We start from the raw sequence: 12,467 nt of genomic DNA, 5'->3' as shown, positions 1-12,467 counted from the left end.
TTTTTTTTTTTTTTGGGAAAACAGGAAAGTTTAATCTCTGATGTACATAGATTCCTTTGTGTCATTTCCTGAAGTTAGACATCATACTAACTAATCTAATTCCCTTAAAAATCAGTTCAGCATGCCAAAAGCACTGATCAAGTTCTTGACTAAAGCTGACATCGCTCCATTCAGAGAACTGAGAATGTCAATCAAGCACATTGTGGGAGTTACGGTGGTACTATGATTTTTCTGCAAGGTCTTCCTGAGCACTGTAGCTGTCAGTTTCACAGATATTTCCTAAACACAGCAGGGTGAAGAAGCAGAATCCTCTGAGAGATGAAACATGGCATTGTCAGTTTGTGCACGAGTCTGGATTGCAGCTGAACTACATTTTGCACAAGAGCACTATTATGAAAAGATAATAGTATACAAAATATTATTTCCCATTTTGAAAAGGTACATTTTGAGCAAACACAAGATTCGAAAGGCCTTTGGGTTTTCTGAGTTTACCTTCAGGCTGTACGAATTTTAAGTTATTTGGCTTTTTAAATAATTGTTGCAAAATTATAAAACTTTGGCAATTTAGCTACAAAATTGTGCACTGTGAGAATAAAGATGTCTAGGGGTAAAAAACAAAACAAAACAAAAAAGAAAGCAAAGACAAACTGTCAAAATCAAAATGTCTTTTCTTACCCTTTTGTAAACAAAACAAGTGCAACCTTAGTTTCTGCTCATTTTTTCAGCCCATTCACATGTACATGATGCCCTGACACGTGACATCAAACATCTTTAGCATCGTAATCACAACTGTTATTATTAATGCCTTGATTAAACTGGACATTTAATGCACTCTACTCGATCATGGTATGGAAAGCATCATCTCCCATCTCTATCCTAATGTAAATATGAGATCTGCCTTATGTACCCAAATACTGCTGTATGGAATATTTGAGTCTTAACAATGCACTTATTAATTATTTTAAAAAATATAAGATATGGCAATGACAAGAGCATCATTAAGTAATGCACAAGTCATTTAAGAAAAGTGTTTAAGTTTGGGTTTGACAGTGAAGAGTCACAGAAATGGCACCCTGAGAGGGAGTGAAGATGATCGGTCATTAAGGGGATGGAACAGACACCTCCAGGAGCCGGTTGTTTTTACGCTTGCATGTGACTTGATTGCTGCTCTTGGGTCCACCTTGGATGAATTTGACGCACACTTTATCCTGTTTGAACTGCACAAGGAATCTGCAAGCAACATGGAAAGAATCAATAAATTACTAAATCTCTATATTAATTAAGCTTTTTACATATATCTGAAAACACAGTGTGAGGAACACCTACTCATCTGAGATGTCAACACTGATTGGCTCCATGTCGGCTGAAGCAGCCCCTGTGCGATAGATCTTGGTGATGATCTCTATTAATCGATCACTGCTCAGCAAGAAGTCACCTTTGGCTGCTGATACAGTGCCCTAAAGAAAGACAGATAGATAGATGGATAGAGAAAGAGAGATGGATAGAGAGAGAGAGAGTTAGAGAGAGAGAGTTAGAGAGAGAGAGAGTTAGTATACTAATGTTAAGTAAAAGGTCATGCTGAAATCACTTCATACACAGAGTGAATGTATACTTAAAATTTCAGTAAAGCGACACACTTTGGAATAATTTGAAGTAAGAAAAAAAAAAATGCACCCCAGACAATTTGCAAATCTTCATCTTCAGTGGCGCCCAAGGTTTATTTTATTTCAACTCTTTTCACTGACATTCTGATTTCACTATAACTAATGGTTTCCCACATTTCACACAAATCAGAGCAGGTCAACGTTCATGCTAATACAACTGTCTATGGTATCATATTTGTCATATTGCAGCTGCATTGGGTTTTAGATCTTTAAATCCAACATCTACTATCTTCATTACTTCTGCCTTGGATTTCTTATTAATATGATCCTGAAAGTCACAAGAAAATGGTAAGTGAGGGGAAAAAAAAAAGCTTTTACTCTTATTTTTAGTAGATACATTTTGTCCGAGATCCTAGAAATTTCTCCTGTTTTCCTACCACTGTAGCAGCACTAGGTGTGTCCTCCTATGACATCAGGACAGCACACGATGGCTAACTTCTCAATAACAAAAATACAGTGCCAACCAGCAATATAGCATCAGAATTGCTAGTTGGAAAATACATATTTCTATATAAACATATTTAATGTGCTTCGCTTTCACACATGTTGTGCCAGGGCTTTACCTCTTTGAGTTTGAGAGCAAAGAACCCATCATTCTGTGTGCTGACAGAGACACTGGCGAGATCAGGAAGCGGTACGCTGGCCTTCAACTGGCCAGTCTTCTGATCAGCAAGAATAAAGTTTTTCTTGGTGAGGAGGAAGATTCTTGAAGCACCCTAAAAGACAGAGTACAGTAAACGGTTCATTAGACATGTAGTTGTACATTTGAAGCACTGACTCGCTGAGCTGCTCGGACTAATTTTAGGCAGCTTTTTCTGAAGCTCACCTTGCCATTGGCCCTGTTGATTTTATTGACCACATCTGCAAGAAGCACCTTCTCATCTACCACGCTGTTTAGCTTCTGGTACTTAGGGTTTTTCTTAATATCCAGATAATCTCCTTTGAATGGCTGTCCCACACTGTGGAATAAATAAGAATAATCTTGTGCAATAAAAATAAATATATATATTATATATATATATATATATATATATATATATATATATATATATATATATATATATATATATATATATATATATATATATATATATATATATTTATATATATTTATATATTATCTCAACAACAGAATACATGTTACTTATGAATTTGTTGTAAATGCTTGTTCATACCTGGTGGGGTACAGAGCCTTCTTGTCTTTGAAGATCTTACTTGCTTCCAGTTTCTCCTCATAGATGGCTTTCTTCTCTTCTGTAAACTGGCTTCTGTATTTCTTGCACTGAATTTTAGGATGCAGTGGAGAAGATTTATATAAAGGATTACTAGGGCTGTCCCCGATTAAGGCTTTTATTGCTTGATCAAAAAGCTTGAGCCGACTAATCATTCGTGGAAAAAGGCTCATGGATAAATATATACACACTGAACACACTAAATTGTGTATTATTTAACTTGTTAAACACATTGAATGCATCAAAATGTATGTCAAAGAAAGATGGGCTTTGGGGTAAGCTACATTAGTTGTGCACCTTTTGCTTAATTAAGATGGAAACGTGTATGGCCAGATGATGTACTACATGAAAAGCATAACTGTAGAAAACATCATCTGAATTTGAATACGTTAAAACAGAATTTGTAGAGTTTACATTCTACTTTGTTGGAACAATCAGTACATCTAATTATAAATCATTTATAAATATATAAAACTAAATACACAATTAAAGGAGCAAGTAAACAAATACTGGATAGATAAATGTTTTCTAAATAAAAAAATATGTTTCTGTTGGAATATGAGGACTGACCCTCCATAGATGGAAGATCTTTCGGAGTTCCTCATGTGTGCCCTCCAGGAACAGGTAAGATCTCGATGGCCAGCTCTTATCAATTGGTGACATTGAAGGCAATGTGTTCTTCAAACCAGTGAAGTACTTCTGCATCTGTAAACAAATGTTTGCAAAGCAAATGTTTTACTTAAATCTCTCAATAATGCATAAAGTAAAAGTAGGACAATTATGAACACACTTACAATTCTCTGCATAATGAAGTCATAGATTTTCTTGCCAGCATTTGCTCTGAAGAATTTCCTGTATTCTCTTCGGACCTGAAAAGGAAGAGGACTCAATCTGTCACTTGCTATCGATCACACTGATGTTTGTTCGACCATTCTGATGAAAATCTGTGTAATGATCCTTTCAGGAAACAAGGTTAGTTTAAAACATATGTTAGTAGAAAACAGGGTGATACACAAAGATATGAATGCAGGGATTTTTTTTTTTTTAAACCAATGCCAGAGGAAATTCCAGCAAATTCAGTAATGTTGCTATTCCTGTGGTTATAATAAGCAAGTGTTGAAAAAAATACTACAGATATGAAGACAGTGGTCTCTTCTTTCTGCAAAGCAGCTTCTCCTCCAAAAAGACACACAACGCTGCTAAAGCAAAGTCAACTAGTTATCATACAAACATACAACTCAAAGGCAAACATGCTAAAAGGCAACATATACTAGGTTAGTCTGTTAGTTGGCATAGCATGCAGACATCAGGCAAGAGGACAGGTACATACACAGATGTGAATAGGCAGGCAGGCAGATGGACGCATAAGACAGACAGGGAAAATCTCTAGGCAACCACAGTGGTGTGAGTGAAGGTCATAATTTCTAAAAAATCAGCATAAAAACTACTCTCTTATTAAATGAAAAGGGGCATTTCATCTATCCAGAAGTGGCTTATCTAAAGCCCTGGATTATGAGAGCAGATTTGAATCTGCTTCATGAAGCATGACTGACAGTGCACTCTCACGGCACATATCTAAAATCTGATCTTCAATTTCTAAGTATTAATCCATCTCAGCACAGAGGCAGCATGGCCCTTTTTTACTCTTGCTTAGTGCCCCAATTACAGCAGTGTAGCAGCTTGGTGCGATCTCACAATGCTGTGCTGGTCTGCAACCCGCTGGTTTGGAACTTCCATACATTCAGTGGTTTTATTTTAATTTGCTGCAGAAATGAATGGCACTGTCGTCTGTTTTATTGCTAGCTTTATCATCTAATATTGACACCATAAGGCAGCTTGTTAGTGTGCGTTTTCCTCCCATGGACAGAGTGGTTCATGATGGGACAGGGCCAGTGCACTAGTTGGCAGGTACCTTGAGTCCCAACCAGTACGCCCAAATGACCGCGACAGCATGCTTACGCCTGGCCTCCTCCTTCAGTCGTTTTAGCTCTCTGCGTGCCTGTGAGAGAAGGAGGGAGAGGGACGAGGAATGCAGAAGAGAGTGAAGCTGTTGAAAACAGTAGAGCAGTATGAAGAGGAGGCACATAACCAGCCCAGAGCAAGAGCAAACGGGTGGGCACTCACACAAAGCTACACTGTAATTCCCATTACCAGTACTGTCAGATAAGGTGTTTGGCAGAAGTTATGCATTTAAATCAGTGGGGTTATCCCTTGGAATCACACAATTTCATTTCAGGAGACTGAGGTAATGGAGGGAAAATAAATCACTAACAGATTCATCAAGTTGTTCATCACACACACACAGAAAAATGGACAATTTGTAAAAACCAAGCAAAGCCAAATAAAAATGTTTGGTCAGATCATGCACAGAAATGTGGTAAATGCAATGGACTTTATATATGTAAAATCATATATGCTTCCTCATATACCTAATGATTTTGTGCACACAAGTCCCTCTGAGAAACCCAAAGTACCTGGAAGCGTGTCTGCATGAGCTTAAAATCTGCCAGAGCAAAGAGGCTTAAGGCTGGATCCCTCATCTGAGTTAATATGTGATACTGGTTAGGTTTATGCGAATGTGAGCTATAAAAAAAAATACTCTTAGCATGCGATGGGATGGGATGAGATGAGATGGCTCTAGGGGAACGGAGGCTCATGGTCCTCTTAATCATGGACAGCAGCCTCAAACACATCATCAGTACCTTAGTTCCTTGCCAGCCGGCCCATATGATGGACACGGCGTGTTTACTCCGAGCCTCATGCTTTAAGCGCCGCAGTTCTCGCCGAGCCTCGTTTAGGTGATGTTTTTTAGAGATTTCAGAGAAAGGTAAAGAAACATGAAGAAGTTAGAAACACAGAGCAGATCAGACTATCAAGAGAAAGCAGGTAAAAGCAGACAGCATTAAGCATCCAGAAAACCTTTAAGATATATGATGCAAAGTGTCTGTCTCAACATTTACATTATAATGTCTCTGATTATAATGTATGTTCAAGTAGAATAATACTGGCAGTGCATGACTATCCTTGCATAATACTGCAACTCAAGATGTCAAGCATAAAATTTGACTGAAAAGGTCTCTGATGCTTATCTGGAGAGAAAAAGTCATGGAGCACAGAGACATGCTGCTGCAAAAGGCAAAGGATGACAATGATAATGCCTTAGATTGTGACTAAGATTCTTTAAGCATTGTTTTGGCTATAACATTAGTCTAGGCACAAACGTGTAGTCAATACATACAAGAAGTAATTAAATACTAAAACATCAAATAGTCTGCTCCTTTAAACTGAGATGGCATTATCATTTCAACCAACAAGTATCTCATTGCTACAGGAATCAAGGTTTGATGAAGATGTTCCCAGAATCCAACTCAAAATGAAACCTATGAATGAGCAAAACAAAATTAGTCAGACACCCAGCTACAGGAAGTTAGTGGATGGCTAGACAGCACAGTTTCACTGGACAGATGCTCGGAATCCCCTAAAAACTAACTAGCCGGGCTGGTTAAATACCTTCATTCCCAACCAGGCTGCCCAAATGGCAGACACGGCGTATTTATTCCGAATCTCCTCCTTCAGACGCTTCAGTTCCCAGCGAGCCTGCAAGGGTTAGCCGTTGAGATGAGGCAGCAGCACACAAAGGAGGATAAAGATTAGAATAAAAAAAAAAGAGTAAGGATAGTGAGAGACACAGAGTGAAAGAAAGAGACAACTGCAGCACTGAATTAAGCAATAGTGAGTTCAAGAAGGAAAAGCAATGGCACGGCTCTTTAAACCAACTGTGAAATATGTTGGCAAAAGCCAGAGGAGTTTGGTGGATCTTGACCTGAAAATGAGACATTTGCCCAACTGGTGGTTTCCTTTTATGAATAATTTTCTTTCAAATGAGACTCAGTACCTGTGTTCCATGCCAGTAGGCGGCAATAGTGGTCACTGCTTCTTTGCATCTCTTCTGGTATTTTAGTTCACGCAGCATCTTGCGGGCCTGGGAGAGACAGAGTGATGAGGGAAGGGGAAATTGCATAATTCTCAGATACATAGTGTCCAGAAATAACTTTTTTAGTTTTATTCCTACCTTCCATCCTCTGATGAAAGACTGAACCACTATGGAGGAGCTCTTGATCTTCTGGTATTTCTTTTGTTGCTGTAATCAAAAGCATCAAGAACATGCTGAGTATCATGTACCATGGAAGTGCTATTTTTTAAACAGCAATACATTTGCCAATAAATAAGTCAAAGCCTACAAGCATGGAAAGAAAATGAACCTACAGCATATCTGCGGTACCAAGCGGCCACCACCACCTGACTCTTCTTCAGGAGCAGGAAATGCGTGCGACACTTCCAGCCACGATAGATCTTCTGGATGAGTGTAGCCAAGTCCTCCAGACACTGCCTTCTCTTCTCCTCCAGGAAAAAGAGCTAAGTAAAAACAAAAATCAAGTATGAACACAAATGCCAGCAGATAAACAATGAGAGTCACCCAAGACCTTGCAAGTCTTATAATAAATAACCAGCGTGAGATTAAATTATTTATACTGATTTCCTGAAGCAAATATTGTGTCACACTGCTAATATCTATTAAACCCAAGAAAAGCACCATATTTAATATATTTCATTATGAAAAAGAATATTAAGGCCTAGAAATTAAAACACTTGGCAGCACAGAGATGCAGCAGGTAGCATTACTGCCTCCCAGCTTCACAGTGCACAGTTTGCATGTTCTCCCCAATGTCTGTGTTGGTTTCCTGTGGATTTTCCAGGGTTCTTTTATGTCTTAAAATCATGTTAGTAGCTGAATTGGTTCTGTGTATGTGTGTAACAGTGTTTGTAATTGTGCATAGTGCCCTGTGATGGACTGACATCATATTCAAGGAGCATTCACACTTTGAGTTCCTCAGGATCCACCACAACTCACTCAGATGAAGCTTAGTCTCCTAATCTTATTTTTCTTGCCACCACAATTAGCAAAAAAAAATGCATGGAGTTGAATACAGCTGAAATGTTTTACCAGCCTAATATACATGTCTTTCACATCAAGCACTAAAATATATTTTTGGTGAAAATTACGAATAATCCAACAACCAATGTCATAAATCTAGGCCAGAACTTCTGACTGCCAAGAATACACTACTCCTAGTATTTGTATATAGCAAAAATCTAAACAATACTGCTTTCTCAGATATCTGGAATAGCCATAATAGCAGCCTGAACATAATCAATTACTGATACAGTTTTTGAAGGTCAGAAGGAGATAAACATTGCAGAGGTGAAATCTGCATGAATAAAATCACACACTAAACATTTTTATTCGTTTATTATGTTGAGGCTCAGCATAGAGCCATTTTTAATTCCACTGAAGGCTTTTAACTACAATCTGCTTTCCCATGCTAACTGGCAAACTGGAATGTATAAGTGAAACCATGTGTTTAACCTCATCTCTTTTTTTTGGGTGGGGGGCTGATAATGTTGGAGAAGAACAACTTCCTATTAAAAAAGCTGTACAAAACTCTGTAGCATGAACACACTGCAAACTTTAATAGCCTGTTCCCTTAGTAATCTTATTTATAAATCTTTTTCAGCATAGATCTTGTATGTGTTGTTCTATTCACTATAGTATTTCTGTGGTTTTAATATCTGCTTATTGCATTTCAAAGATTTAGATAGAGAGCTTAGGAACTTTGTAGAGAACTTAAGGAGTACTCACAGTTCTGGGATTCCGGATGAAGATCTTGGAGCGCCCATAAGAGAACTCTTCTTCAGGTACCTCCAAGTTTTTCAGGAGAACCTCCACACCTTCCCTGCATTCACAGAAACCACAATTTACTCCCTCGTGGTTTTGATCAATGTATGCATACCAGCAGGTGTGACAGTAACAGACAAACCTCAGCAACAGACAAAACAATGAAGCAAATGGGGGTACGTGACGTATGACAGGACGAAAAAAAAATTTGCCAACACTGCAATCTGCCCCACAAACAAAGGTAGCACAAGAGAATAAAGATATCAGCATACCACTGAAAGATAAAGAATTGCTTAAGCAAATCCAACATGATATGATTCCGAGAATTATCTTATTTGTCAATGAAACGTGAGTCATTCCTGGTGGCGGTGATGTGAAGGAATTCTGTCCCAACATGTCTAGATATGGCTGGGTTCTAAGGAGCACTGTCAAATTGTTGTCCTAGATAAACGGCATAACCAGGCTAGACATGTTGACAAACCATCAATGTTATCGCAAGGTTTTTCCCCCAAAGGAAGAACAAGATATAGCATGTTTGGGTCAATGATAAAGTTTAGATTTTTCTACTACTGAATGAAATGCTTTAAGACATTGTATATGATGTTGCAGTTCTTGCTAACAGCATGGCGTTTTTAGCAGTCAGAAGATCCATTTTAGCCCTAATGCCTCCATCCAAACCTCTCTTCTTCATCATACCTGATTCCAGATTTGGCAACTAAGCAAAGCCACTGAAATTGTAGCTAGGTGTGAAACTGCTTTGTACATTTCAACCATGCAATAATCCATCCTCATACCTATATATATTTTTTCTCAAACCATCTGCTTTAGTGATAGAATTCATGGTACTTAACTGATTAATTAAAAATTAATTATAGCAGGTGTATATTTAGACACCTAGCACATCTGGCAGGGTTTTACTGTCCCTGGCCTTAATTTTTATGTTGAGGTCAGGAGGACTGTATGCCAGTGAGTATCTGCTCCATCACTGTTTCTAAAAAATATTCTAATGCTTGAGTCTGACCTGGCAGGGCCTTTCCAGTGAGGCCAGGTCTGCTTGCACAGCATCTTGTAGCGCTCCAGACAGGGCTCATAAGCCTGGCGAAAGGCGTATCCAGCCCGTCTAACACGCACATTCTCCATCAGGCCCAGGTAGTGCACTTGGTGGCACACCAGTGAATCTGTGAAGATTTGGGCTGACTTTTTGTCATTGGGTTTGATGCATCTGGAGAAACAAATAAGACAACACAAGATTACCAAAACTTTGAAGATATGTTTAACTGCAAGCTATTAAAACAAGTGTCTTGACTCATTCATGTGTTGGGGTGCTGATAATTGCCGTTCTTACCTAATGTAGTTAGGGTTCTTGGTCTGTAGGTTCCTCATGAGTGTGCTCACTGAGGCTCTGAACTGGAATCCAGCAGTAGGAGGCCTCTTCAGGTTAACTTTAGCAGGGTTGCCCTCTGGGAAAAGTAATTTCATCAAGCTGTGGTTTGCCTTGTACATAGCCTGGGACAGGTCTCTGTACAGTAGGTCATTGTTTTTGTCCACAAACCCCTCTACCCGATACAGCACCTACACAGGGAATAAGAAATTAGTCAGACAGTTTCCAGTTTTAATTTTCATTTACAACATATCTGTGGGTTTTGTGTAGTATTTCAGTACAGTATGTGCAGTATTTCCAGTTGATGAACTAGTCACTTGAGTGTAGAGTTACTTATGGAAATTTCAGAACGTCAAAGATCTGTTGCAATATTGTAATTGCATTCAGTTTTACTAAATTTCTGGGAGGGTTGTGATTTTTTTCAAGCAAGTAGGAGGATATGCAACATATATTTTTGTATTCAGTGATATCTCAAAAACACACAGATCAAACAAATGTAATCTAAGGAAATGCATCAAGTTACACACAATGCACTTGTGCATGTGAGTGTGTGTGTGTATGCCTAACCTTGCCAGCATAGTGTTGGATGCGAAAGCAGTTATGAGGCAAACTGTGGTCTGTGAGGAACTTTGAGTTTTTGCTCAGACGGCTCTCAAAGTGCTGATGTTCAGCACAAACAGTGTTCAGCTTGTCCAAGAAGGTTTCGTCTGTCACAGTCCCGGGCCGCAGACACTCCTCATCGAGCATGGCCAAGATCCCATTCTGGTTCTGAGGGTTAGAAAAAAGATTATAAACCAACTGAACTTCAAGATTAGTGAATGATGTCATATACCAAAAAGCACTGAGTGAATGGATAATAGTATGATCTTATGAACTAAGTCACTTATAAATATGATGTACAATTTTGGTTACAAACATGGAGTCAATGTCACAAACAAATGAACAATGAAAGCATTTTTATTTCAAATAAATTCAGGCTGACTCACATTTTCAATGAGGTCACAGATGATGGCATTGTTGAAATATTCAATGTTAGTCCATTCAATGCCCTGTAATAAAACGAAAACAAGAATCAGTACTTGCTGTCTCTCTTCTAGCTCTTTGCTGTGAAATGGGGTATTCTTATAATACTAATACACTCAATTCAGTTTTATTTGTATAGTGCTTTTTAAAATGGACATTGCCACAAAGCAGCTTAATAATATATTGGCAAATGTTTTTGAATAACTAACTGTCACACCTATATGTTTTTTTTTTTTTTTAACACTGCATTCCAGATTTGGTCTCCTACACTATTAAAACAATCTCCCCTCTTCTGGGAAGGCTTTCTGTTAGATGTTGGAGCGTAGCTGTGGGGATGTCTCTATTTAGCCACAAGAGCATTAGTGAGGTCAGGCACGGACACTGGGTGAGGAGGTCTGGGGTGCAGCAGTCATTCCAGTTCATCTCAAAGGTGTTCAGTTTGGCTGAGGGCAGGGCAGTGTGCAGGATATACGAGTTCTTCTATACCACCTTTGGCAAACCATGTTTATGGACCTTGCTTGGTGCACAAGGGCATTGTCATGCTGGAACAAGTTAGAAGCCCTTAATTCTAGTGAAAGTAAATGTTTAATGCACAATTATACAAAGCCATTGTAGACAATTATGTGCTTTTAACTTTGTAGGAAATTCTGGGGAAGAACCACATACGAGCTTGGTCAGGTGTCCACATATTTCTGGCCATATAGTGTAAAATTTAGAGGTTTAAGGGGTAAGGCCTTATACAGGCCTATATATACAGGCTTTTTATACAAGGTATCCACACAAACGTTAAGAGTTGTCAGGGAAAAAAGAACGGATGAAAGAAGATGTTTTCTTCAATTAAATGAAATCATTTGAGAGCACCATCTGTCTGGCTTTAGCAACAAGAACCACCCACAACATGGGTCAACTGTGAATGTAATGAGTTGGAAAATTGCTGTAGGCTCATTTGGCTATGTGAACAGCTTCATAAGGAGGGATCGAGTGTAAGTGGGAGGGCAAGTAGTGGCCGGGGAAATCTACAGTGTGGACTGGGTGGACTTCTCCCCAGATCACTGCATTTTCCTCCCTTGTCTCCAATACGGAGGTATTTTCCCATGTACTGGCCTGGAACTGGTCCAGAGAGCTGAATATTACAGTGTGGAGGTCATGGCTGCATTAGGGCACATACTCAGTGCTCAGAAAGCAAACACAGCCCATAAGCCCTCAGGGACAAGTGTGTTTACACATGCTGCTTTGAGGGATTACTTCTGTGCAAAACCCACAGAGTAGGAGTGAGCAGCGTTCAAATGAAGATGTAGATTGGGACGAAAAATGATTTACCAATTAAGAAGATACTTGGTACTGTGTAAATGTATCAAGGTTTATAAAAGCCTGGCATAAAGTTACTTCATGAAGTTTTATGGTTATATAATGTTCACAACAAGCCTGCA

The 12,467-nt window shown here is 38.9% G+C and overlaps 1 protein-coding gene across 4 annotated transcripts in view; it reads right to left on the bottom strand.

Moving 5' to 3' along the window:
- Positions 1 to 12,467, bottom strand: part of myo1b (myosin IB) — a 52,749-nt gene continuing 40,282 nt past the window's right edge. The window contains exons 15-32 of one of the 4 annotated variants that reach the window (XM_058392638.1): positions 11,001 to 11,063; positions 10,582 to 10,782; positions 9,979 to 10,205; positions 9,655 to 9,855; positions 8,598 to 8,691; positions 7,163 to 7,312; positions 6,969 to 7,037; positions 6,792 to 6,878; positions 6,407 to 6,493; positions 5,599 to 5,685; positions 4,809 to 4,895; positions 3,691 to 3,765; positions 3,467 to 3,601; positions 2,840 to 2,946; positions 2,491 to 2,623; positions 2,228 to 2,380; positions 1,327 to 1,457; positions 1 to 1,230 (exon numbers count right to left, since the gene is read on the bottom strand). In XM_058392638.1, coding sequence (XP_058248621.1) covers positions 1,101 to 1,230; positions 1,327 to 1,457; positions 2,228 to 2,380; positions 2,491 to 2,623; positions 2,840 to 2,946; positions 3,467 to 3,601; positions 3,691 to 3,765; positions 4,809 to 4,895; positions 5,599 to 5,685; positions 6,407 to 6,493; positions 6,792 to 6,878; positions 6,969 to 7,037; positions 7,163 to 7,312; positions 8,598 to 8,691; positions 9,655 to 9,855; positions 9,979 to 10,205; positions 10,582 to 10,782; positions 11,001 to 11,063 — 2,217 coding nt within the window. In that variant the 3' untranslated portion in view covers positions 1 to 1,100. The remainder of the gene's footprint in view (positions 1,231 to 1,326; positions 1,458 to 2,227; positions 2,381 to 2,490; positions 2,624 to 2,839; positions 2,947 to 3,466; positions 3,602 to 3,690; positions 3,766 to 4,808; positions 4,896 to 5,598; positions 5,686 to 6,406; positions 6,494 to 6,791; positions 6,879 to 6,968; positions 7,038 to 7,162; positions 7,313 to 8,597; positions 8,692 to 9,654; positions 9,856 to 9,978; positions 10,206 to 10,581; positions 10,783 to 11,000; positions 11,064 to 12,467) is intronic. The other 3 variants (XM_058392639.1, XM_058392640.1, XM_058392641.1) reach the window with 3 other exon arrangements.

This window comes from Hemibagrus wyckioides, linkage group LG06 (genome assembly GCF_019097595.1).
Source record: "Hemibagrus wyckioides isolate EC202008001 linkage group LG06, SWU_Hwy_1.0, whole genome shotgun sequence".
NCBI lineage: Eukaryota > Metazoa > Chordata > Actinopteri > Siluriformes > Bagridae > Hemibagrus > Hemibagrus wyckioides.
Note: the sequence above shows the minus strand (reverse complement) of the source record. Positions and strands in the feature narration are given on the sequence as shown.